The sequence below is a fragment of the Semicossyphus pulcher genome, unplaced genomic scaffold (assembly GCF_022749685.1).
Source record: "Semicossyphus pulcher isolate SPU_LCO1_2020_fin unplaced genomic scaffold, fSemPul1.0.p SCAF_13, whole genome shotgun sequence".
Lineage (NCBI taxonomy): Eukaryota > Metazoa > Chordata > Actinopteri > Labriformes > Labridae > Semicossyphus > Semicossyphus pulcher.
In genome coordinates this window covers 7,852,966-7,880,183 of record NW_027211637.1, presented here as the reverse complement: position 1 = coordinate 7,880,183, position 27,218 = coordinate 7,852,966, and the positions used below count along the sequence as shown (strand labels likewise).

General features: G+C 40.2%; 1 protein-coding gene across 1 annotated transcript in view; it reads left to right on the top strand.

Moving 5' to 3' along the window:
- lamb2l (laminin, beta 2-like) overlaps nt 1-27,218 on the top strand; it is a 59,776-nt gene that overhangs the window by 11,264 nt on the left and 21,294 nt on the right. The window contains exons 3-14 of the mRNA XM_069659610.1: nt 11,644-11,813; nt 18,723-18,858; nt 19,180-19,253; nt 20,488-20,676; nt 22,666-22,729; nt 22,874-23,076; nt 23,300-23,420; nt 24,568-24,756; nt 25,287-25,466; nt 25,654-25,766; nt 26,470-26,549; nt 26,980-27,136. Coding sequence (XP_069515711.1) covers nt 11,644-11,813; nt 18,723-18,858; nt 19,180-19,253; nt 20,488-20,676; nt 22,666-22,729; nt 22,874-23,076; nt 23,300-23,420; nt 24,568-24,756; nt 25,287-25,466; nt 25,654-25,766; nt 26,470-26,549; nt 26,980-27,136 — 1,676 coding nt within the window. The remainder of the gene's footprint in view (nt 1-11,643; nt 11,814-18,722; nt 18,859-19,179; nt 19,254-20,487; nt 20,677-22,665; nt 22,730-22,873; nt 23,077-23,299; nt 23,421-24,567; nt 24,757-25,286; nt 25,467-25,653; nt 25,767-26,469; nt 26,550-26,979; nt 27,137-27,218) is intronic.

Sequence of the window (27,218 nt, the reverse complement as noted above, 5' to 3'; positions counted from 1 at the left end):
ATTTTGATGCCTAATAAAAAGATGCTCATAAATAAATAGAATGTATTTTATCCTATCTTTATTTAACAGTGTCTTCTATCAATTTGAGAACATTACTTATTTATTTAATGGCTAGATTTGGTAAAACCCCTGCCCTCAGTCTTGTAAAGCTGTGGCTTGCACCTATTGTTGCTTGCATAGATCTCCTGTATTTCACTTAACTCACACTCAAGCAGCTTCTGTGTGATTGTGGAAAGTTTTTTGTCCAACATCACAGTCAATATTCCCTGCAAAAATCAAATAAAGATGTAGTATCCAAAAATCAAATGAACCCTACTCCTTTGCCGGCGCGTTTTTAGAGCGTCCTGCACTGGTTGTTACTCTTTGACATCCTCTTCTGCCCTTCATGGCTTTGTTATTTATACTTTGCATGCTTTCTTTACTAGCTTTAGAATAAGTGGACAGTATATAAAGTACCAGTGATTGTACTTTTAAGAGCTATAGTATATTTATATTAGTCATTGTTGTGAAAGAGCGGAAAACAACGCCACCTTCTTGAGCCAGGAACAGCAGTCGCCGGCCAACATGGAGTCAAGGACCTGATTTTGTTTTTATTACTTCCATTAAATTGAATTGATAAATTAATATTTAAAGAGCAAGAATACCCATGATTATATTCTCATATTCTGAGGTTTTAAGTGTTTTATGTTCTTGGAACAATGTTCCTAGACGTAAAAAACAAATAGGACGCCGTGAATCTGGAAAGGGTTAAGAGAAGGGAAAAGTACTAACAGCAAAGTAATGTGCTAAGACAAGCAAAACACACCACAACTTCATGTTATGCTAAAATAATATATAACTTCTGTCATGAAATCCTGTGAATATGCTGCTTTACCTGCACATTACGAACAAACCACACCAGAGTCTGCTGAGACAGAAAACATCCCCTTCAGCCATGTCTGTCTGCTTGTTTATTCGTTATCCAAGTATGCGTTCAGTGGTTTTTACATCATCCAAAATGAACAGTACAAAAAGGCAGAGTTTGATTGAACCAAACCACACAAGTGAAATGATGTGATGGCACCCTCGAGGTGTTAGCTGAGCTACAGTTCACACAGTGATTACACACATTACTTTCCACAGTTTATATATGAGGGGATAAATGATAGCTATAGAATATTCCATGTGTTTGTTTTCTTCCTTCTCTGCTGCTTCTTTATCTTCTGAAGTGAATTAATAGTAAAAAAAAAAAGACAAAGATATATGCTATTGCTGTGTGAATTCTCTAATCTGCTTAAAGCGCAAGACAGAGTCATTTTAATCAAACCAAAGCCAGTGTTGTGTGTCATGTGAGATGTGTCTTGTGTTTGCCAATCCTCCTCAGTGGTGCAGCAGCAGGAGCAGGTAGCATGTTAAATGTGGTAATTATTGCTGAAGCTGGTGTAAACAGGAGCTCTGATCACACAGTGAACCTTCAGCCCTGTCATATGTGTTGTTCATGCCTTAGTGGACTTACAGCCCGAGGAAAGTCTCACAGACTCTAGACTCTACCTGTAAATTGTCATTAGGGTCTAATCCATATTATTTCATGCACGTTAATCACAGGACTGAGCGCTCAGCACAGGTGTTTGTACTGGATTGTTTTTACTTTAAGGAACAGGAAGTTCATGCTGCCTTTCAGCCCAGTCAAAATGATGGAGGGACAGGACTATAAATTATCATTATAATGATTTATCCTTTTCTATGTGACAAACTAAGAGTGCAGTGCTGTTGAATGGCATTTCAGTGATGTTTATGCTTTAAACGAGGACCTTTCAAGGATGCTCCCTATAGTCCCATTGAGCATTTTATTTTTTACACAAAGAAAAGAAGCAAACCAAAAGCCCTGTAATGATAAATTATGGAAAACTATTTCTTAGAAAAAGTAAAATAAAAAGTGGGAAGTATATTGCAGTATCAAGTATATATCAATTGACTTCCAAACTCAGTGTGAGTGGTCCAGAGTGCTGAGCACCACTGAATGCTTTTCTTTTTGAAAGTCCGTCCCTGTTTTCTTTCTCACTTCAAGATAATGAGTAAGCTGTAAAGTGAAGTGCAGTTAACCCTTTGCAGTGGCTTAGTAGTCAGTTGGCCACAAATGACCAATGAGCTGTGTGACAGCACAGACAGACTAATTTTCAAGTCCAAACATTTCTGATTTAAGTCACACCCTGACATGTGAGAAAAACATCAATAAATCCACCTGTGGAGATACGGGGACTTTAAGCAGCGACTGCAGTAACAGAAGAAACTCGTACTATATTCTTATGTGGAAACAGAGGCCACGCCCCTCTGCTAGTTATTACAGCACAGTCATCAGGTAAAATGTCAGGTACAAACATAGACTAAACTTCTTGTGTGGACATTTGCTGTACTGTTCATCAGCTGTCTTACAGCTCCTGTCACTCATGATGTTAAAACTGTTGTTGTCATGTAAACTCAGGTTTATTCTGTCGTCTTGTTGGATTTGAAAACTCAGGTATTTGTGGAATGTGTAGTAAATAATGGGCTACTGACAGCAGTGCTGGATCTGAGGCAGAGTGGGCCCTTGCAGGGTTAATTGGTGACTGAGGGGCATTTTTGAAAAAGGGCCACACACACACACACACACACACACACACACACACACACACACACACACACACACACACACACATAGAGAGCATATCCACAGTTAAATGCGTTTTCTTTAGCTGGCTGGATAACCTTTGTTACTCTTTTAGGGTTTCTCAGGAGACCTAGCAGTGATTTAAGCATTGAACTCATTAAGTATATTACACTGGCCTCTCCCAACTCGCCTACACACAGGTATCTAGGTCAGTCTCTCTGTCAATTATTAACTTGGACTATACGTGTTGGACAGACTGCCAGCTTTCTTCGGTATTTATATCCAGGGATATAAAAACAACCAATCACAGCCTCTATAGTTTAGTTTTATAGCCTCTGAGCTTCAACAAACATAGCTAAGATAAGTTTTGCATTTTTCTCTGAAAATGTTTTGACAAAAGACCCAAGTGCAGTCCCGTGCCATTGTTGTGTCAAAGTTGGTTTCCAGGACGTCAGGAAATTTTGATGTTAGCTGCTAACTGCTAACCTAATTGGTGAGAAGTAAAGCAAGAAATCACTGATATTTACTTGAGTATGAAACTTTATTTCTGTTAAAAAAGAGAATCTGAGAGCAGCAGAGCGATGACTATGGTATCACTTTTCAACTGTTGAAATGCACATTTTACTATATACCAGGGTTGCAACGATAATGTAACATTGTCGACAAAAATCAATGACAAAATTAGTTGCTGAAGACTAACTGTTGGTTACGTCACTGTGTGTTTTTCATGCTGTGCGTGGACATAACATCGTTTTCTGGAGCTGAGTTGCTGAGGGATGAGTCATCTCACATCCTTACTATCTCTGCTGAGAGTTGCGCACGCGACTACAGCAACAGGTTAACAAAACATAGCAAAATGGAAACGGCTGATGCAACACCATCTTGCCTAAGAGTCTGGGAGCATTTCACCCTCAACGCTGCAAAGAAAAGGATCGGCTGCAAAATTTGTAAAGCAGACCGAACACGTCGATAATGCACGAGCATTTGAATCAAAGGCACGTTGGACTTGTGTACTTTCATTTAGTTTATTTTTAGCTATACGAGCACTTTGTCGTTGGTTTAAATGGTAATGGTAAATGGACTGTACTTATATAGCACTTTTCTAGTCTTTGCGTCCACTCAAAGCTGCTTTTACACTACATGTCATCCATTAACACACACATTCATACACTGATGGCAGAGGCTGCTACGTAAATTGCCCAACTGTCATTCAGTTATCACATTCATAACAGTTGGCTATGCCACCGGGCAGTGGTTTAGTGTCTTGCCCAAGGACACTTTGACATGTAGCTTGAGGGAGCTGGGGATCGAACCTCCGACCTTTACACATAGCCAGCCCAAAGTTTTAAGAGGACAGAAACTTGATATTGGATTTTCTTATTCATCTTTTGTATCAGTACTAGCCAAATTAGTAGCAAAGTTTATTAACAGACATATTTTTCCATGTGGCGCTCATATTTATTGTCTTTATTGTTTTTTCAGACATGCTTAAAATAACCTCAAATTACATTTAAAAGTTGATAGCTAAAGAAGAGCCATTAAGTCATTGTGCAATGAATCATCCGATTAGTCGGTTAATCATTTTGGCAATCGATGACAAAATAGTCATTAGTTGCAGCCCTACTAAAAACACCCTGTAAGCTCTGTTAGTAAGTTTGTTTATGTTTTTTAGTCTCGTTTAGAGATATGAGGACATTGAGTTGAAGGACATTTTACATTTTCTATCTGGATTGATACATTACATAAAATCGGCTTTAGAGAAATATTATGAAGCTTCGCAAATATATTTATGTGGAGCAAAATAGCAGAGTTTAAACTATTAATCAGTTAACATTTGGAGTTTGCACAGGGAGAAGGCCATTCCAAACATAGGCATTAGTATGCAGGTTGCCCGCAAGTTGATTTCAAATCTTCTGGATTGCAATGAAACCCCATGAAATTATTATTTTTGCTGATTAGATGCTGAACTAGTGTTTTTGATTTTAGATTCAACAGTAGAAATATAGCACTGACAAAAGCAAACTTAGCTTAACATAGAAATTAAAGAATGCTCAGGGTAAAACATTTAATTTTATCAACTCAAACTCCACAGAAAAAAGACTGAGAAGACTGAAGAAGTGCCAACATTCAATGACGTGTGATCGTGTTTAAGTTCAGGACAAAAGCTCCATTTATCACCAAAGATGGAGATGGAACAAAACAAACCCTGGATCTCAGAGCTGACTGCTCGTTATCAACAGTGATTACTGTATGTGGAAGCCTGACATGGTTGTTTACATTCCTGCCTCCTCCTACACTGCTGTTCACTTCCAACAGGAATGTTGTATTACTAATTCAACATGGAAACATACAGGTACATGTGGGTTTGCATGGGAAAAAACTTTTGCACCATGTGACCATAGGGCCCAATGAACTGTGGTAGAAATCAAACAGGTCCCCCATTCTCTACCCTACATAATGTTGCACAACACTGACACCTGGAATGTTTCCTCTAATGATAACATTTTCCTCTCTGTCCCTGCATTCCTGCCACAGTGTTGTATACAAGAGGGCGAAGCCTCAGGGTGTCATTACCTGCGACTCTTCCCCTCTGTGTATCTCTGCCACGTGCTACACTGTAATCACACACAGGTAAACCAGCTGGTGTCAAACAACACCTCTGCAACTGGCATTACATCAAGTCACACTCATGCGTCTCTGCCGTGCTTTCTTTTTCACATCCCGTCGTCTTGCACAAAGAAAACAGGAACTCTTTTTGTGTCCTGAAGGCACATTTTTTGGTTTGTCTCAAAGGACCTCTACCAGGTTCACAGAGAGTTACCTAAAAGATTCATTCTCCGTAGAGAACAGGACCCTCATACACTTCCTCAATGCAAGAAAATGACTTACACCATCATAGCGATTTAAAGTTGCTTCCATCAAGCTAACTTACCCTCTATCATCAGACTCACTGGTTTTTAATGTATTGCCCTGTTGTAAAAGTGATTTCTTGGCCAGTGAGTGTCCATTCATTTTGTGGGTGGGCCGAGCTGCTTTTATTAAAACTAGATGTTCTAAATATAATCTTGAATCTGTGCCCTGCTGTGTGTTAAGACATGTTTCTGCTGCGGCGTCAAATCCGCCTAATTGGCCCCATCTATAAACACCAGTAACGAAAGAATGGACTTATGAGTGGATTTGGAACTTATTGTCCCAGAAAGATAGTTTGTCTGTGGCATGTGATGCTAGTTTTCTATTGCATCACATTAAAAACATAAAACAGATAGCTTACTAACTCCACATTAAACATTGACAACATGAACAGTGCAGTGTCACTGAAAATAACCTATTTTCTGCTCCATTAGCTCACCAAAACTTTACTCTGCACTTCATAAGAGTAATGACGTCCTGAGTAACCACGATGTGACAGTATAAAAATAAAGATGCCGTTTTAGTTGGCACCAGTGTTTCCATCCAGAGTCTTGACTGCAGTTCAGAGCAGGAAATGCACATCATTTCAAAAATGGCTTTGGTTATCCTGAAAAATGTTGTACAAATAACTCATAAGATTGCAGGAATGAAAGTACATTTCCTCAAGTAAACCCACTTTGGAAGCCTCACTGTATGCCACCTTTTTTCCAACCTGAGCTTGCAACTGGTCCTTTAGGCCTCCAATCCCCTCTGAAGCTTAATGTTTGATATTTTTGTGCTGTAAGTAAAGCAGCAGCTAAAAAATATTTCAAATTATGATCCTCATTGCAACAAGCACACATTTACCCTTTTTACATTGTGGCTCTGCAACTTTGCTGTAACGAAGCTCCACTATTACAACGTTATTGCCATTTTACAATTAACCAATAAGCAACACAGATTACAGTTTTTACATTGCATTCCCGCGTTAAGGAAGACAAAGAGGTGCAACGTTCAAACAAGCAGCGCAAGCTTCACATAGACACACGCCACTGTCCGGTCCTGCGTATACACAGATGCTGTTTCACCTCTGTTGCTACCTCCACTGCCGGCTCAGCGGGGGAACGACTTTGCCCCACCATTCTGCCCTTGAGGCGTGACAGTCCTGCATTGAACTGGCAGTGTAAAAAGGGGCGTTTTAGGCTTTGAGCAGAGATACAATTGCAAATAGTGATGAGCAAAATCCTAGAAATAATGACATCAGTTTGTTACTAAATAAAGTGATACTGCTGCCTTAAGGATCACGCTTTACAAGCCCCTGGACGGTTTATAGGCAGTTCTTCTTTAAGCATATAATACGCTATATCTTTAAAATGTATGTGAAAATAAAGGATAGAAAAATATATCACCATGCACACTTGCAACTCTGTTGTGTTCAATGCTAGTTGGGGCAAGTTTAAAACAAGTAAAGTATATGTTTTTCTCCAGCCCACAGGGAGAGCAGGATGAACACAACTGTCACAGATCAGATGTCAGAACATGATGTTAAAAATCAGGCTCTTTTACATGCGATTGTATGCATACATGATGGCTTTGCCTTGTAATTCTCAGCACTATTGTTTTCTGTTTCTGCAAAGTCTGGCAGATAGGAGAAAGCCATTAGATACACAGAGGTCTTTTGTGAATGGCACACTATATAGTAGTGACATTCCACGCACAACCTCAGTCATTAATTAAACCTGGGTGTAAATTACATTACTGATGGATACAGGCCCAGACAGAGACTCGGGAGAGGATGCCATAACACATCTGGATGTTTTTGCTTTTTTGAATATAACTTCAGGGCAGGTGTGATAAACTAGTGGTTTACAATTTCTCTCATTTTATTTATGTTGGTCGACTATTTCATGGACAAACCTTTGGGGTTCTGCTTACTTTCCCCCTTAGAAAAGATTTTTGAATTGGCAAAACTCAAAGCAAACACCAAAATGAGAGACACAAACTGCACATTGATAATGGGAAACCAGTTTGCTCAGAGAAAAAAGTTTAATTCTTTTTATGTCCCAATTTTAGAGAATGAAAAAATTAATGTAAATTGTCGGGTCGCAACACATTATTGGGTACACACAGTTTTGAACAGTAACTAGAATGTATGAAGATGTTTGTGGTGCCTCATCTGTGGAAGGCTATTTGACCAGTGAGTGAACCCATGGTGTAACGTCATACCTGTAAGGTGAGGTCAGGTGAAACCCAGTTACAGGCCTCAGACAGTTGCTTTGTTTCTGTATTCTTAAAGGAGTTGTTTGAGCAGAGGGTTGGGCTTTCTGAATGTTATTGTCATCTTTACGTTTGGCATTTGTATAGTATAGTTTCCTATTTCTTTTCTGTATTTATTCAGGGAATCCATTCTTTAGCCGCCTTGTACTTGTAAAAAACAAACTGGAGTTTCAGTATTGCAGCACCGCCTTGTGTTTTATGTTTAGCTAAGGCGTGTTTGATCTTTATCTACAGTCCACAGGTTTGCTTTGTAACCCATTTATGTGCAATTCTTCATGTACACACTAAACATGCCTCCACCTACCTTTTCAATCTGTGTAGATAACTGTCTCATTTCGCTGTAATCCATCTTTACACTTGCTATATGGTCTATGCACTGTGATAACCTTACAGGCTGATTGTGCGGTACATTTTCTGGCAGGTTTATCAGTAAAAAATGGCTAACAGCGCCAGTCAGGTATTGTTAATGCTTCACAGGAATTCAGAAAATCTGCCTGTGTTAAATCTTTTACTTGAACTGGAGCCAAGACATGACATTGTGTGTGTACAGAGGGACCGGCAGAGCTGTCGACTTTTCTAGTTTCGGAAAACGTGGTTCAAGATTATTTATAAACTCTATGAAGAAATGTGTTTTATTCAAAATAATTAAATGGTACAGTTGCTATTTTGCATTTCTTAATAAGGTGTCATTCTTAGATATATGAACAGTTGAACAATGGTAACCTCATCACTACTTTGCACAAGACAACAACTAACCGAATACACTTCCTCCTCGAAGTCCTTGGACTGGTCTTACCCACCATATATATAACTGATATTGGTGTTTGATTGCAATTTCCATCGTTTTGCAGAGGACACTGTCCTTTATTCCTGAAAAGCTTCTCTAAAGCAACTCTAAATCATAGACTGTATAAATAATGGACTTAGCCATCGTGACGCCACCCATTGGTTTCCTCACTGCGTAAATTAAGCCTCAAACGAGGAGCAATGGCAAACGCCAAGTTATCAAAGCTAAACAGTCTTGTGTATCCATTAGCTTTTAAATCCCCAAAGATTCCAACAACACAAACACAGCACAGTAATGTTTAGTAACTGTATGGCTGTGTTGATGTCTAGCAGACAGCAGTATCCACCTGTCACTCAAGTGACTATAATTTAAGGCTTACTGTAATTTAAAGGTGAGTTATAAAAAATCACCCCCCGTACAGTTATCTTGGACGTTAAAATTAGCTTTTTATAACAAAACCGTTTTTTGTACCAGGCTGTAAACATGCTTATGTCTGCTGTAGAAATTGCCATTTTCCCATCTGCAGTTATGTTATTTCTTGTTTTCAAGTGGCCACTCGAGGAACTGCGTTTTTTTTGCGCTTCAGCATTGCCTTCATTTTTCAACACCAGAGGTTGCCGCTTGCGCTAAATCTACAAATATAATTTGACCTCCTTCAATAACACCTACTTAACTACAAACTGTCCCTAAACTGTGCAAAGCAAGAGCTTTGTGTGAAATGTATCAAGAAAGCCTATCAGCTTTAAGATTGTCTTAAAGTCCTTACTCCTTAGTTGTTTATTTATCTTGTCTGGCGTAAGGACCTGTCAGAGTATGAATTCACACTTCCTTCAAATATGCATCATGATGTACCTATCCATGCATACTTTTGTGCCATGTATTGCCTTTAAATCACGGCTAAATCTGTTCCATTTCATACCACTGTAGTTAGCCAGATTCCAGATGACAACTGCTGTTTACCAGAAACAGGTGGAAAGGCGCTCTGCAGCTGAGACAGAACACTAAAGTTGGTTTCCATCTACAAATTTTGACTCTGAGCCGAGCCTGACCTGAGCCTGACCTAGTTGACATGTCGTCAAACTTGGTACTGGTGACCCTTCAGTAGCTGGAGGCAGCAGTAAAATTAATAAAGTCACAGTCCCTTGAGAAGGCGGTAAAACATACCGCCCTGGCTATGCATGATATGTTATGAAACCCAGACATGTGGGCATTTGTTTTCCGTCGTATCTGATCGAATTTGAGAGGGTTGTGTGGAAAATTGCTTGATCGCATCCAAAACTCAGGTTTGTCTGCAATTGGCAGCTTTAATGAGTTATACTGTGGGAACATCAGAGCCTGCATGCCCAGCTGAATTTCACTTGATTAAAAAAAGATTACATTTAAATTAGGTCTTGCGTTATGTCCCCGAAACAATTATAGCAATCTTTATATTTTCTTAACAGTACAAATAGGACAGTTTCAGCTCAGACTGGGACATGAACGAGTATGTCAGAGCTCTTCACCATTAGAGCCTGTTTAATGAGGATTTGCAGCTTTTTTAAGAGGATGTTTATGATTCCATTTGAAACCATCCATGTTTTCTCCACCACGTCTGAACATGTCACTGCCCTGATGTTTTCTTAAGATCAACAGCATGAAAGGAGCGCTGATATCACTGTCAACATCTCTCATCCCGTATCACTCTGCAGCCTGCTCATTAGGAAGCCTCAGTGCAAAAGACATGTTATTGTCACGTGTTCCACGAGTTGTCTGATCACATATAGCCTCTCAAAGACTAGGTGGTCCATATATTCATATATACAGACTTTCTTTTAATTTCTTTCCATATATCACTGCTGATAAATCACTCAGACATATTTATCTCCTTGTGTCTCCACACTCTTCTCATGTATGTAGATCTACATTCATTGAATTTAGCATTTTTATCCTGCTATGTTTTCACATGCATTTCAATGCTAAAAAACATAGGCTCTGGTATCAGAGTTAAGCCTTTATGTAAATGTTCTGACTGACCACAACTGTCTCACAAATTGGAGTTTGTTGAATGAAGCAGATTTATTGTAGGGAGGCAGGGATGGGAGATGATTGGTGAGGAGGATTGGGCAAGGCAGGGCAAGGCGTACTTGGCCTGAGATTGGCGTACTTTTGGGCATTCATTTTTACCCAAAAGTGATTCTGTTTTATCTGTACGTTAAAAACTTTGAGGAGAGTTTGAGAAAACAGGACCGGTATATTAGTAATAGTAAGAAGATATATCTGCATGCAGAATTAAGTTATATCCACATTTTTACCACAAAGAAAAGGAGTCCTTTTGTCAATGCTGAATCCAAAATGGAATGACTGCCATCTGCAAAGTGTCTCGCAACAGCAAATGTAAGATCAGCATCTTAGATGTATGTTTATCTTTACTTCAAACTATTTCATAAAGTTTTTTACAAACTATTGGATGCTGAATTTGTTTTTGCAGGTTATACAACATTGCTAGAGCTGCATGTTATCAATTTTTTGTGGCATCTGCACCGGCCTGTTAGGTGATTGTCTGCAGGAACCACTAACATAAAAGTGGATGTTAAAGGGGTTTTCAATACAGCTTTGTTAATACAGCCCCCCTTGCACACTGCTTCTGCATGGAAAGAAATGCAAGCTTGACAGGCTTCATGCTCAGCTGTGATTGAACAATCACTGTGTAATATATACACCAGTTTTGGTCCAGTTACAAAATCAAACTGCAGCTGTTTAATACAAAAAGATGTGTTTTTATCTAAAACTCATAAAATGTGAATTGTTTCTCAGCAAGCCTTTTTGACTAACCTTACTGGCTTATTTATTATCGCTATCTTGACCACAGAGCCCTTCATGTGCACAACTGAGTTGTATCTAGATCATCATACTTTGAAGAGCAGGGCCTCTGACCAAGCAGCTGTAATTGATGAGTTGGGAGTGATAACGTGTTGGCCTGTAATGTTTATACTTTTAATTCTTCTGAAGTCTGATAATTAACATGTAGAGTTGGAAATGATGAGTACAACAATAATTGTCTTTTATTTCTCTCGTCCTCTTCCAGCTCTCAGCGTGTTTGGACAGGAGCTCCCATCAGGCCCTCACGGCTGCACGGAAGGAAGCTGTTACCCTGCAACAGGAAACCTTCTGATTGGACGGGCTGTCAACCTAACAGCCAGCTCTACGTGCGGGCTGGATGGACCGGAGCACTATTGCATTGTCAGCCATCTGCAGGTCAGTGCACACATGAACTTACAATCAAAGTGGATTATAAAAGTAACATTTTCAGCTTCAGATTCAAAGAAGGACTATTGATATTTCTGCTTTGACACTAATGACTGGTTACGGATTCTGAATGTTATGTACATGATTAGCCTGTCTTTATTAGTGTAGTATAAATAAACCCAATTTAACTGCTTGTAAAAGGTCTCATGCACATTTAATTTACACTCTCCATCTCTCAGCACCCTGCCACACCCACTCTACAATACATGACAGCCTGTAATCAATGCAAAGAAAAATGGGATGGTTTGTTTGTCATCTCTTTCATGGAATCATTCATCTTCATCCTTCAGTCTTCACTCTTTCATCATTTTAGTGTGTTTGTGGCCCTGTTTCCATAAGCATATCCCCCCAACCCCTACCCAGTCTTTCTATATTAGGCCTCAGGTGTAGACACACAAGTCAGACACACCTTAGTCACACACAAACACTCCCTCCATCTCTCCCTCTATCTACATCTCTTTCTCTGTCAGTGCCTTGACCTCTCTGTTTTTACCTTGTAGTGCCATCTTTCAATACTCACTTTATGAGAGACGTTTTTCTTTCTTTTTAAAGATTTTTTTTACATTTTAAATTATTAGATAGGACAGCTGAAGAGAGACAGGGAATGTAGGGAGGATAAGTGGGGGATGACTTGCACCAAATGATCACAGACTAGGAGTTGAACCTGCCATCAGTGCGTCGAGGGCCGTAGCCTCTGTATATGGGGCGTCTGCTCTATCAGCTGAGCTAAACCAGTGCTCCATGAGAGCCATTTTTCTGTCCATTTCTAAGATTGCAAGATACAGAAGAAGAGCCAGCAAACTTGCTAAATGCCAGAAAAAGTCAATAGGCTAATCACAACATTTCGATGCAATGGTCTTTTTCAGGTGATAGTTCGAACAATTGTGGCATTGAGCAAGTGTGCAGGCTTTTATTCTTGTGCTTGCTGCTGTATTTTGATTGCCCTGCACCTACGTGATGTGCATATAACCCTTCTTCTCCTTTTCTAAGACTGCCATCTTCCTCGCTTTAGAAACATTATTCTCAGGCTGATGCTTTACGCATCTCTCTGTGTTCAGGGCTTTAACGTAAGGATGTCAGTGGACATTTTTGATTTTTGATTCCCGTCATACTAGAGATGCAAACATGTAAATATATACTATATATATTTTAATATATATAGAACTACATTTTTCTGTCACTGATTAACACAATTTGCTTTAACCATTTTATTTTTGTTCTGACAGAAAAAATGATGCATCATTTGATTTATTTCATTGAGCAGTTTGTTAGTTGATGTATTTTGTATCCAGTTAATATTACACATATGTGAGTATAAATAGCAGCAGAAAGCTGAAACGGCATTTCGAGAGTATCTAGCTTCCGTATCATGACGTATTTCCGAGTGAAACAGGACGTGCAGGCGGGACATATCATTAGAGGGATTTGATTTGATCGTTGAGAAGTGGGCGTAGACAGACGTTCTCCACAGCGCAGTAGCTAGCCAACTGACCGAGCGTTCTTGGTGCTCTGCGGCTAAATGTTGCAGATTGATTGGTTGAAATTGTTTGGTGCTAACTTACGTAAGCACACGTGAAATTTTGTTTTACCGGAAGAAAAAATGATCGGATTTTGATATAAGAATACGAAGAAATTGATTTTCTGTTTTTTTTTTGCCTATATTGTCAAATAGATGCACGATATTACCGGGGATGTGATCTGAAAGGATTAAAATGACATTTTTTTCATTTCACCTCGACTTTAAGACTTCATGTGTAGGCACGATCCACTTTCAGCATGAATCCAAACACAGGCATTTTTGTGAAATAAAGACACAGATAGATACAGATAGTAGCGTTGTGTGACACTCCTAGTTCCTGCCTGTGTGATGCAAGACCATATGCTGTTACTGTCTTTATTTCAGCGCTGAATGAAGATATATCGTGTTTCTGTTTGTCCGTACTTGACACGAATCCTAACATGTTCCAGATCCTGTTGACAGTCACCTCTCTTGCACCGGAACACTACATCTGTTTCCGTGCACCTACATGTATGTACCTGTGCTTCTGTTGCCTCAGGGCAGAGATATCCAATTGTGTCAACTTCCAGGTTACAATGACTGACACTCTGTGATTGCTGAGAGGCCGTCTACGGAAAGGGGCAGGATATGGTGACAACCTGTCGCACCGTAAATCCAGGTGCAGACAGTTGCCGGTCTGTCAGAAGCTACTTTAGAGGCCCACAACATTAGTCTCTCAGCTTTTGAATGTCCAGGACTTCATCAATCATTCGTGTTTGACAGAGGTTCTCTGAGGTTGTGTTTTGTTCCTTGTGAGATCAGATTTCATAGTTTCTATGCACACTTGAATACGAGGAGTAGCAGTGCATTTAGGGAGCTGCTGCAGAGTCACTTGTGTTGAAGACTTGTTAAAGGGCCCCGGTTTGGCCCTTAGTCCCACCTGGAAGAGTTGAACTCAAACTGTAACTTTAGACAAGCATCCACTGAAGAGAAAGAGAAAGGAAAAAGAGAAGTGATGAAAACATGGCATGGCAAATTACGAAAAAGAAAAGGTTGATGCAGAGGAAGTCAAAAACATGGAGATAATGGAGCAAAGAGAAGGGAATGACATGAACAATGGCCTGAATGCCAAAAAAAACAACAACCACCTTGTGGCCACCAAATATCACATGAAGGGGGCCAGCTGTGGCCCCTCATTCCTTTATGCTAGGTACCTGGTCCAAATCTTCAGGATTCAACAACTACTTTGAAATTAATGTTGATAAACTGAGTGTAATGGTACAGAACTTTCTGACAATTCTGTGTTTTTGAGCTGCTCCAGCAGTGAAAGATGAAGTATAGTACTGCATCCTCATGATGTGTTGTTTTCTTTTGGGCTTTTAGAGTTGATATTGATTCGACCAGAGCTGACCCATATCTATACTAGGGGTGGGACAAAATATCGTAATCGCAATATATATCCCAACTGGTGTGATACAATTATGAAACAGCTGGCGTCAAATATCGATATTTTAAAAAGAAAAAATTCAATGCTCTAAACAGATCTTGCTTACAGTTTGAGTCACTGCATCATTGTTTATTTGTGTCAAATTCTGTTAAACTGACACCAAATTACAGAGATAAATACATTAATTCTGCATTTCACCTTTTAGGGGCATTTTGTATTCTTCAGTTAATCGGATATTGTGATGTATCATTATACGATTGTCAGTATATCAATTATCGCAGAATCGCTGTATCATGATATTATTGTTATCGTGGGCCACGTACCTTATCGTATCGTGACATACCCTGCGATTCCCAGCCCTAATCTATACACTGATGTCAGGTTGTCAGGTTGTCACATCTTTAACATCTCTTTTGTTATATAAACTCTGAAAATGTTTTGTAATGTTTTGCAGAAATTGCTCTGGCACACTGCAGAAAGAGAGTGAGGAAGAGACTGAGATAGATTGTATGAGGCAAGATTGGAGTTTAAGCAAAGACACTATATGTAGCACCTATTAACAAGGAAATTCACTTATCTACTTTTATTAAAATATTTTCCAATTTAAACAGAACATAAACAAAAAAACACAAAGATAAAAACATAAATGTAACTAGAATATATTTCCTCTGCTATGTCCAACCACTTCCTCGTGATGGCTTTTTACTCGCAAGAGGTAGATGCCTTATCTTAGAATTATCTTGGCATGCATTTGGAGTCTAACAAAGAAGCAGATACATTTTTTTCCACCCAAATTAGTGGATGTCTGTTGCGTTTCACACATAGAATGCCGGTCACTCAAGTTAGTATTCAGTTCTGGTTCCCATTTTAACTTTATAGTGAACTACTTCTAATTTGTTTTTTTGTAAACTTCTCTACAATTTAGGGCCAATCTTTGAGGGAGTATTTTTTAGGAACTTCGGCTTTTAATTTAAATAAATAATTCATTAATGTCTTTTATTTTATTGAATTGTCTCAGTAAAAGAAGCTTGTGTTACGTTGTATTAACTTGCCATTTCTGTCTTGTGTTTATCTGTCAACATTTTCGGCCACCAAAGGTGTACTTTGGCCACCAAATTTGGGCTCTCTTTGCCCCGTTTGAATAGCATGATAAAGAGAAGTGAGTAATGTGTTAACAGCAGGTTTAGAGTTGTAAGTGAGACGGAAAAGAAACTGAGAGGGTGGGGTGCACTCGTTTCCTTTAAAGCCACCATCAGAGTGTGACAAAGACGTGTTTTCAAATCAACATCAGGCTTACATCAGCGTATTGTTGGAGCAGAAAGCCTTATAGTTGAGCTCACCAGGCTTGACTAATGGGAGATAAATAAGAGCTCAAAGGAGGGAGGGGCGGTCTTAAAGCCACACAAGTTCAGACCGAGCACCAACCGAAGCTTTACAGTGTGCACGAAAGAGAAGATGCATATGAATCAGACTGTTATTTTACTTTTATGAACACAAAACTTAAACTTTCTGAGCAATAGTATGAGGTTTTTCAGGGGGTTCAAGCAGCCACAGTTGCTTCTGGAGCATTGCTTTTGTTGTTGTTCTTCTTATTTAATCCTTAATTCCTTAACTCCTTAAACATTTAAAGCTGCAGCGAATATTCAGTGCTTTTACGAACAGGTTCTACTTTATGATTGCATATTGGGTTAGGTTGGTTGGACTACTGTGCAGAAAGGAATGCCCCCTCCAGCAGCCGGGGTGTGAGATGAGGATTTGGGCAGATTTATGCTGGGATTAGGGAGGGTAGTTAAAGTAAGCAAGCGAGCATGTAAAAAACTAACACTACGTTTTAAGCACAAGTAGATGTACATGTCTACTCGTGGTCAACCACATCCATTTACATCCACAGACGCACACATACACCTTCCAGCACGCTTTAAGCATCCCTTTTCTCTTTAACAGCCATGTTGTTGTTAGCAGCTTAATCACCCTTGACAACAACCTAATTAAGAAATGCTGCCCTGGAATCTACTGTTCAGCTGTGCCAATTTACCCTCATCTGCCTGTTCAACCCCTTCCCTGCTCCCCTTTTAATGGCCCCCCGTTAAATGTACCCCCTTTTTAACCTCATTCTCCACTGGCCCCCTTCTTTGTCCTTTACCTCTGCTGTGTTGTTTGAGACCCCTCTCGACTGCGTACCCACTTCTCTCACCTGCACCTTCCTTTCTAACTTTCCTAGAACACCCTTCATTGGAGCACTTGCTCTTGGCCTTGGTCCCCACATTCTTGTATCTTTCCCATGCCCTTTGACTTCATGTTCTTCCTACTCTTTGTCTTCTTCTTCTGCCTCATCAATGTCAGCTCTTCACCACCTTCAGTCTTCTTTGTCCTTTCATTCATGTCAGTCCTTCAGTGGGTTGTTTTTGCATTTCTCTTATAAATCTGCAGATCTAGTACAACTATTTTACTCTGAACATCCTCTTGCTATCCAACCAGCATGCATCCACCTGCCTACTCTTTATCCCTTAAAGGGGGGGTATTATGCTGTTTCACATTTTAAGACATACAGATTTCCATACTAAACGTGGGTGAAGTTTCAAATCTGTAGGTAAAAGTATGTTTGAATAATCCCCTGCTAAAACCTCTCAGTCTGAAGGCTGCTGTGAACGCCAGGTTTCAGACAGACTTCCCCAGACGCTTCACATTGTGATGTCACAAAGTGGAGGAACTCTTTATTTGGGCATCTGCCCGAGATGCAGCAGAACTTCCTGCCCCTGGCACAGTTCAAGGACACACCCACCCAGCAGCTCAGTCTGCCTCAGAAACTTTTTTTCACTCCACCACTCTGCTCAACGGCTCTGCAAATTGTTTAAGAATGTCTTTGAGAAAGTGTTTCTTTGGCAGTGAAGGAAAGAAAGTGTTTACTTTTCCAAAGGACAAGAGCACCAGACGTTCATTTCAAATCAAAAAGTGACGTTTACTCTGTGCTGACAACTCTGTAACACGGCCAAGGGGTAAGAGACGTGCCTCAAACACAGAGTTCTGCCTCTCGGCAGGCTTTGGAGAGCTGTCCAATCAGAAGAAAGTGAGCTTGTAGGGGCTGGGTTTCTTAAAGGGACAGAGCTGACTGAGTCGTTTCAGGCAGAGGCTCTATGAGGGCCTGCACAGAGCACCAGTGTGAGAAAAATAATGAGCTTTTTAAACTGTTAATTATGCTAAGCTACTCCACAGGTATCACAGGCATATGAAGGTTGAAATCAGCATAATATCCCCCTTTAATGAATAACTGTTTATTGAGATCCTGTTTAAGTTTTAAACAAACTGACAGGAAGCGATCTGCAAATCTATTAAACCCATTTCACTTGACAAATGGATCAACAAATGTGTAAATATCACTTCATATGTATTTCTTGTGCAGAAACTATCAACACTTATGACATTTTTATGTAAAATTAAAACATGAATTTACAGATTCTTTATTGTTGTCGATGTAAATTTTCACTACACAAATAAATGTTTGTGGATCATGGTTTTGGACTATTTATGTCTTATCAAAACTCCCATATCCAGTCCCCTCTGGCAATTGTTCCCTTCACACTGATGTTGCACACAGGGGCACATTACCCACATTATGTCAACTTGACAAATTAACGCCCTAATCTGAAGAAACAGCTCTATTACAGGGGCAGTTGACTAGCACTGAAAAACAAGTTCAGGACACAGCCTTTGAGGGCAGAGCAATGCCTTATTAATTGATCCCTTTCACACATTATAGTATTTTAAGTTATTTTATTTGTTGCAACATCCACAGGTGGTTTATGAGACAGCTGGTTCATTCTTTGGTGATCTTTTTGCTACAGATCTTCTTCTCACATCTGAGGAAAAGCCAACAACTTCTCTGAGTGTAAATGTGTGTTTTCTTTCTCAACAGGAGTCAGACAAGTGTTTCGAGTGTAACTCCCAGCATCACTACCACCCGTACCGCCACAGAAACAGCCACCGCATCCAAAACGTGATCTCCCTCATGAACAAGAATGGAAACAACACCTGGTGGCAGTCTGTCAACGGTGCGTGTGCGTGTGCGTGTGCGTGTGCGTGTGCATGTGTTTTGTCTGAGTATATGTTTGTTCTTGTTGTTTTGTTGAAGCGTAAATCCTGATGGTAACAAGCTTATACGTTATACAGTCATTTTACACTTTCATATTAACTGTAAGTCTATATTAAAATACTTAAGGATGCTGTTGAGATCAGTGATATATGAAAAAGAATAAAAAAGGTACACTTATAATATTGTATATATTTACAGTATAGACAGTCAGTCAGTCAGTCGCTATGAGGAGATGAGAGTGTGTTGTGATGGCGTTGAGTGACGGTTATTTCTCACACAGGACAGGAGAAGGTCAGCATCAGACTGAACCTAGAGGCTGAATTCCACTTCACACATCTCATAATAAAGTTCAAGGTATGTACGTCTGTTTGTGCCAATGTGTATGTTTGCGTTTGTGGACTTCCTGTTTAAAAGGGTTACCATACCATAACACTATATGTGCTCAAACATGTCACGGTGCATACTTGTGTAAGTGTATGTTTGTTTTGTAAATAGTCCATGGCTGCATTCCACCAGGTTTGAATCTATCACCCTTCTGATAGTAAAGCAAACACAGGGTACAGATGATGGGCCGAGATAGAAAGTGGATGTAGGCTGTTGGTTTCAAAAGCAATGCCTCAAGTGCCTCAAACCGGCCTTCTTTCTTATGGCAAGCAAGGGACGACTTCACTGGTTGCAAAAAGAAAGGCAGCTGTATGTAATCAGTTATGAAATAAGGCTCTTATTTTCAGTGGATTTGTAACCTCAATAAACATTTTCCTAATGAGCCTGTGGTCTCGATTGCCAATTTTAAGTTTCTTTAAACAACATTACTGTATTTGGTAAGTCATGGTCACATTAATATTAAAATCTGCAATCCTGCAACTCCCTACTGTCAGGCCTCCCTGCATGCACATTCAAACCTCTGCAGATGATGCCAACCGAAGCTGAAAGGTGCCTGGTACTCCCATCACAACAGGGCCCTAAGTCACTAGCTAGACTCTTCTCCTCTGTGGTCCCCCGTCAGAGGAATGAGTTACCAAACTCCATTCTGTCCGCAGAGTCCCTTTACACCTTTAAGAAAAAGCTAAAGACCCAGCTCTTTCATGAACATCTCTGCACTGAATGATATTGATGCTACTAGTGACGATGACGATGATATTCATGATGTTTTTGATGTTGTTGATGATGACCATGATCTTCTATACATCCTGTGCATTGCCTATGAGCACTGCCTGTTGGCACCAGTGTCCGATCGCACTTGTTACAATTGTAGCAACTGACATAACAGGGTATCTTTTAGGTCGTGGATACCCTAGTTGCTAACACGACAATCAGTCAACCACTATAGAGACGTAGCATTGTGTATCCAACCTCTCACCAAAATATGGTCAACCAAGAAGGTTACTCTGTGACTTGAGGCTTATCTATAGTGTTTGGTCCAGATAAATGGATCCATCAGTTTTCTGTCTGTTGACCCGACCTGTATTAAGCTTAACTATAATCCCAGCGTACAAATAGATAAATCACAACATAAAAATAAAGTACTACTTGAGTGTGCAAAGGAAGTTAAAATGAGTGAATTGTACTCCTCTCTTCTCCTCCTCAGACTTTCCGACCTGCAGCAATGATTATCGAGCGTTCGGCAGACTTCGGCCGCACATGGCGTCCCTACCGCTACTTTGCCTCAAACTGTACCAGGAGTTATCCTGGAATCCCAGCGAATGGCTTGAGCCACATCAACGATGTCATCTGCGAGGAACGCTACTCCGACATCGAGCCCTCCACTAATGGAGAGGTAAGGAGTAGCAATAATAGACGTAAAGGGGCATTTTAAGATTGGAAAATTTATACCACCGCCTCCCATTGGTTTCTGCTCAGGGCTTTCTTTCAGAAGGATGACAAACATACAGTTTCATCTTTATAAAAGGCTTCATAATTTCATAAAAATGGATCCTGTCTTTTTTAACAAATGTTACTCAAACAGGAGAAAGTGCTTATGCTCAGGACTATATTATGGAATAGCTTTTTGTGCACAATAACCATTCCAATGCTGGAAATGCTCAAGTGCACATATAATAGTAGTGAAGGGACATGTCACCTGGTGTAACATAATGGCTCAGCATGTTTTTGGAGCCCTGTGGTGCATGCAGTCTCACTAAACTTGCAGCAATCATAATTAAATCTTTAATCTAATCTCTAAACAGTTTTGGGGCTCACATAGGTATGTTGCATTGCTTTCTAAGCTGACTATACCTCTGGCTCACTGTCACAACCATGACAGCCAGAGAACTGGACTCAACTGTCTCTTGTCTGGATGTCTGGATGCCAGATCAGACGGAGCTATGGACTTCTACCAGTAAGGGTAAACATAAAAGAAAGCTCCCCTGTTGTTTCCATCCACTTTTGGCCAACCAACGTCCCCTACTTTGCTGGACCCTGCCCATCCTTCTCATCCCCTCCATTCCCTAAGGCTGTGTAAAAGCCATCCATCCCTACTGTTGACAGTTGCTCTCAACACCAGCCCCACTCCTTATGACCCTGAATGTGTGTTACTTTAAAGCAGGTACAAAAAAAGCCTGAGGGTTTGCTCCCATCATTCCTGTCCTCCTTTTGAAGAGTAATAATGCCTGTGGAAGTAACAACGCAGCTCATCAAAAGTCTGCGTTGTTCAAATCAGATTTTATTTTTTTTTACATTTTGAATATCAAAAATCTAGTATGTCTAGGTGCACTAAAGGGTCCTGGAGAAGAGCAGCTGGTGCATCTGTTTACTGCTGGGACAGATTTTTCCATCATGCCATGAGCAGCCCTGATTTAATATGATGCTGTGCATGGTGCAAGTCGTTTTTCACAGAAGAGCAGGACACAGTAAATGCAGTTGGTTATCTTGCTGATCAGTTGGGGCTTTGCAGCCTGTTGCCTGTAGCTCTTCATCTTCATGTAACAGCTCTCCATGTCTGGTCATTTTTATTCCTTTATTTCTTGTCCTATTTGCTTGTGAAAAAAGGGCCATTTTAATTCCAATCCAAACTAAAATTTATACAGCTTTGATGCAGCAATACGGATCAGATCAGTGAGATCAAATTACAAACACTAACTCTGAACTCTGAAGGTGCCAGTTGAGGTGGTTTGGGGTTATGTTCTGGGTGCCTCCTTCTTTTGGAGGATTTCCAGGCATTTTCAGCTGGTAGGAGACCCTGGGATAGATCCTGAACACACTGGGATTACAGAGAGTGATTCCATGTCTCATCTGGCCTCTGACCGCATTGGGATCCTCCAGGAGGTGCTGAAAAGTGTTACTGGGGAAAGGGCCTGGTAGGTCTGGACTACCTGGCTTAGATTGTAGTCACCTCAACATAGCCCTGGCTAAGAAGAAGAAAGAGAAAGGAGTGGATGGAACTCTGGACTACATGCTGCATCATTTCCTGTGAATCCCTTGTGTGTGTGAGGGGGCTTTGAACCAGCTAGGGAAAGGTGGACTCTGCTACTAACAGTGAAACTGCTATATGGAGATAATATAAGAAAGTGAATACAGCTGACTTTGAACATGTGACTTCACCCCAAACCAAACAGTAAATTAGTATCTAAATATTGCATACATCAACTTATTTATTGAAGCTAAAAAAATAATTTATTTAAACTTAAAACTCTTCCCAGCTCAGATCTGCCTTTGTAAATCTGTTCATTTCACACTGTATGTCTGCGTTTGGCCTGTTGTTTTAAACTAAATGATCTTCAATCTCAGAACCAAATGCAATTTTCTCTCTTTCTGTTCTGTATTCAAGGTCATTTATAAAGTTTTGGATCCTGCCATTCATGTGAAAGACCCCTACAGCATCGACATTCAAGGTAGAGACTTAACTTCAATCATGGACAACTTACAATATCAACAATAAAACAGAGCTGTGCGCCTCTTACAGAGCTGTGTGAGTTTCGTCATAACGTGTTCATTTGCAAATAAAACCTAATGAGTCATTCTTTTCTTCCTTGCAGAACTTCTGCGTATCACCAACCTGCGCATCAACTTCACCAAGCTGAACACTTTGGGTGACGACCTCTTGGACCGACGCTTTGATGTCCTGCAGAAATATTACTACGCCATATATGAGCTGGTGGTCAGAGGGAGCTGCTTCTGTTACGGACACGCCTCAGAGTGTGCCCCAGTGCCAGGGGTGGATGCCCGGGAGGACGGCATGGTGAGATAGAAGTCTTCATAACAAAAACTTTTGTATAAAAAAACTGTCCTCTCATCTTTAAACATCAACAAAGTAGTTTAGGACATAAGAACTAGGAACTAGGAAGTAGGAACTTGCTGCGAAAAGGCAAAAAGCCAGAAAGAAAAAGAGAAATTTGTTAAACTGCTAATGAGACATCATCGTGCAAACATACTGACAGTGTCTTGTTGTTGTGATTGTCCAGATCCATGGTCGTTGTGTATGCAAACATAACACAGAGGGCCTGAACTGTGAGCGCTGCAGAGACTTCCACAATGACCTGCCATGGAGACCAGCAGAGGCGGAGAACCCGCACACCTGCAGGGGTGGGAATGCACACACACAAGCTCGCACACACACAAGCTCGCACACTCACACTCACACGCACACGCACAAACACAAACACAGGAAATGTCAAAATCCTGATACGTGCATGAACTCATGCAGATGAGTGGTTACTACTCTAATGTTTTTACTGCTTCCTGTTACTAGCTGCAAAGTTGTTTTGAAGGCTTGGAAATGCTTAACCATGAATTTTATGAGACCATTGCTGCATACTGACACAAACGCTAACACACACTCCCATACATAGAGTTCAGCTGTTGGCATAGGCAGTTCAGGCGAATGCTAGGGACACCTTAAAGCTGTAGGGGAAACAAAAATGTGAAGAAGAAAAAATTAACGTAATTACACATATAAATTGAGGAAATGTTTCCTTCATGTTAACTTGGCTCTCCATCTGCATGTTACATACCAAACTACTGTCATGAATCATTGCAATCTTTAAAAGTCATTCCCACTTGTTCGTAGACTGTTCCAGTAGGTTCTTTGTCAGTTAAATACCTGCAGACATCAGCAGCAGGAGTATGTGTGTTGCCTCTGCACTCCAGTTTTTTGATGCACAGAGCATAATTTTACATCTGGCTCACAAAAGGGTAGCTTAATAATGATTCAAACCTTCATGCATTACATAATCTAATAGTAATTGAGCTATATTTGTTGTAGCTGTTCCAAATATTGTTTCTTTGAATACTCAAAAATACATTTAGCCAGATCATAAGGATTTTTACAGGGACTTAAAGATTGACCCAAGTGGCAGATTTGCTCATTGTATTTACAACATTAGCACTGGTGTGCCCATGTAAATGTATCCTGACATGACTAACTGAAGGAAACCTTTGAATCAACACATTTAAAAACAATGTACAGATAGTAACGATTGAATCACATTTCCATTTTCTTAATTGTTTTCAGCTAGTGCTAATGTACTGCTTTATATTCATTCTGTTTTTTCCCTCCTGAAGAAGAGCAGTTTCCTTCTGGAAGGCCATCCAGCACTATTTCCTTGTCACATAAAAGTGTCTGCTACTTTCAAAGTGTTAAGGATTATGAGAGGACTTTGATTTGATGTGACTGGTAACTTTTGAGCTGTTAGTGAGGAAATTGTCTTCATCTTTTTGCTTGCTCCTCCAGAGTGTAACTGTAACGGCCACTCAGACCAGTGTCACTTTGACATGGCGGTGTATTTGGCCACGGGCAACATCAGTGGCGGAGTGTGTGATGACTGTCTGCACAACACCATGGGACGCAACTGTGAGATGTGCAAACCTTTCTACTATCAAGACCCTCGTAGGGATGTCAGGGACCCAAGTGTTTGTGTTGGTGAGTCATTTTCTCTTTTAGACAAAATGTTTCCAGCCATAATATGGGATTGTCCCCTTTAAAGTGCGATAAATGGCATATAAATTATACTCAGAGTTGGTTATAAAGTCTTATTTTACCTAACATTTCTAAAAAACATATGCCAGTGGGTAGAGAAACTTCCATTGCCACTTCCTGTACAAGGGCACGTGTCTCAAGGACATTCTTGTTTAATGTCCATGACTCCTCACTGAAGCAGTGATCAGCCTTGTTTAAAATAATCCTGAAATCCTTGAGACTGTAATCTCCCCTCTTTTACAGGATGTTCATTTAGTTAAGGTCACAAACGTTTAAATGACACAAAATGTAACAAAACAACAAAAACCCAAACCCTGCATGTCTGCACATAAATGTTATGACGACCATTTTTTTTGTGCCATTGAGCCAAAATCTTCTCTATCTATTCAAGTTAACCATTTCTGTCCTTTTGTTAAGCATCTCATTCTTTCCCCCTCTCTCCTTACAATCTTTATCTGACCTCTGACTTCCAGCCTGTGACTGTGACCCCGTGGGATCCTTGGAGGGAGGTGTGTGTGACAGTCACACCGATCTGGACATGGGGATGATCACAGGACAGTGTCGCTGCAAAGCAAACGTCAAAGGCACGCGCTGCGACGACTGCAGGGAGGGTTATTACGGACTGAGCCAGAACGACCCGCTGGGCTGTCAGCGTACGTTTGTGTGTGTGATCGTCTGTCACTGAAAACGCCTGATGTTTGAACAGGGATGAACATAGATGTGTGGTGCTTTGTAATCACTAAACCACATAATCTTCATGTAAGATCTGTAAATAGCACATCAGCAGCTATCTTATCCTCTGCATGTGTGTCTGTCTTTGTGTGTGTGTGTCTCCATCAGCTTGCAACTGTGACCCTCGTGGCATCATCATGATGGGAGCCCCATGTGACCAGATCAGTGGGGACTGCTCGTGCAAAAGATATGTCACTGGTCGCTACTGTAACCAGTGTCTGGTCAGTAACAAGTGTGGTTCTTTTACAATGCTTCTAATTATGGGTTACTTATCAAAATATTTATTATTGACTGTTTATTAGCATTTTAAATATATCAATATAATATCAATATATCAATGTCAATATTAAAGCCTGTTAAAAGAAGAAAAAAGAAAAAATCATGAAGATTTTTATTAAGTTTTCTAACATTACAAAGCAAATTGAACGACAAAGTGCCCTTTACATTCTCAGAGAAAACAATAATAATAATGAGAGACAAATGAGAAATAAGATTAAAAAAAAAACACCATCTAAACTAAATGAACCCAAAATAGTCCATAACCGTCACCTCACCCTCCTTAGCTAAGTCCTCCAAATCCTGCCCCTGTATCTCTTGAACGCCCCTAACCGACCATCATTCCCCAAACCTCCCCAGAGAGAAAGAGGAGGTGAAAAAAAACTCAAATTAAATTAAACAAATGGAGGCTGTTTGATTATTAAATGTTGCACTGCCAGTAATGTTTTTATAATTTATGCTAAGATTGAAAGCAGTTGTGCCACAGACAATTGACCTGAACTATATGACCATGTCACACAGTCAAAATAATGAACAACAAGGAACCATAAGGACAGCAAAGGCTCATGAACAGTACAAAGTGTAAAAAATACACACTTGAAATGTCGCTGTGCATCCTGGTACTGATGTTTATTTTTACCTTTGTAGCCTGAATACTGGGGGCTCAGTAATGACCTGGCAGGATGCAGACCGTGTGACTGTGACTTTGGTGGAGCCTTCAACAACAGGTAAAGATGTTCAAATTGTTATATGTCTGTATCTTTATTTTTATGATCATTTTTAAAAAACAGAATACAAATGTTTTAACTCATTCACAAATCAATATTTGATGTAATAACCTGTTTTTTATTTACAACGTTCATGCATCTTGGATGTCTTTCTGTTGGGTGTCGTTAGGCCAATGTTTGTTCGATGGATTGTGACCATCCATCTTCCTCTTGATCACATTCAGGAGGTTTTCAATGGGCTTTAGATCTGGACTGGGCTGGCCATGACATGAAGAGAGAGATGCTGATTTAAGGAACATTTGGAGTGGTCTCTTAATTTTTTTCCTGAGCTGTATATACTGTCCAAGTGAATGGAGAGGGACAGAGAGAAAGAAGAAAAGGTCATGATCAGTTATATGTGTTCAAAGTTTGCTTCTGTCTGTTATTTTAGGTGCATGATGGAGAACGGCCAGTGTGACTGCAGGAGGCACCTGATTGGTCGACAGTGTTCAGAGGTGCAGCCTGGGTATTTCTGTGCTCCGCTGGACTACTACAAATACGAGGCTGAAGATGCCACCGGACACTCCCCCGCAGACTCTGCACTGCCGGTGAGCACATGACTATGAGTCAGTGTGGCTACCTTATTCACATTTTAAGCCACTTTCATTCAGACTGCGAACAGACCTCCAG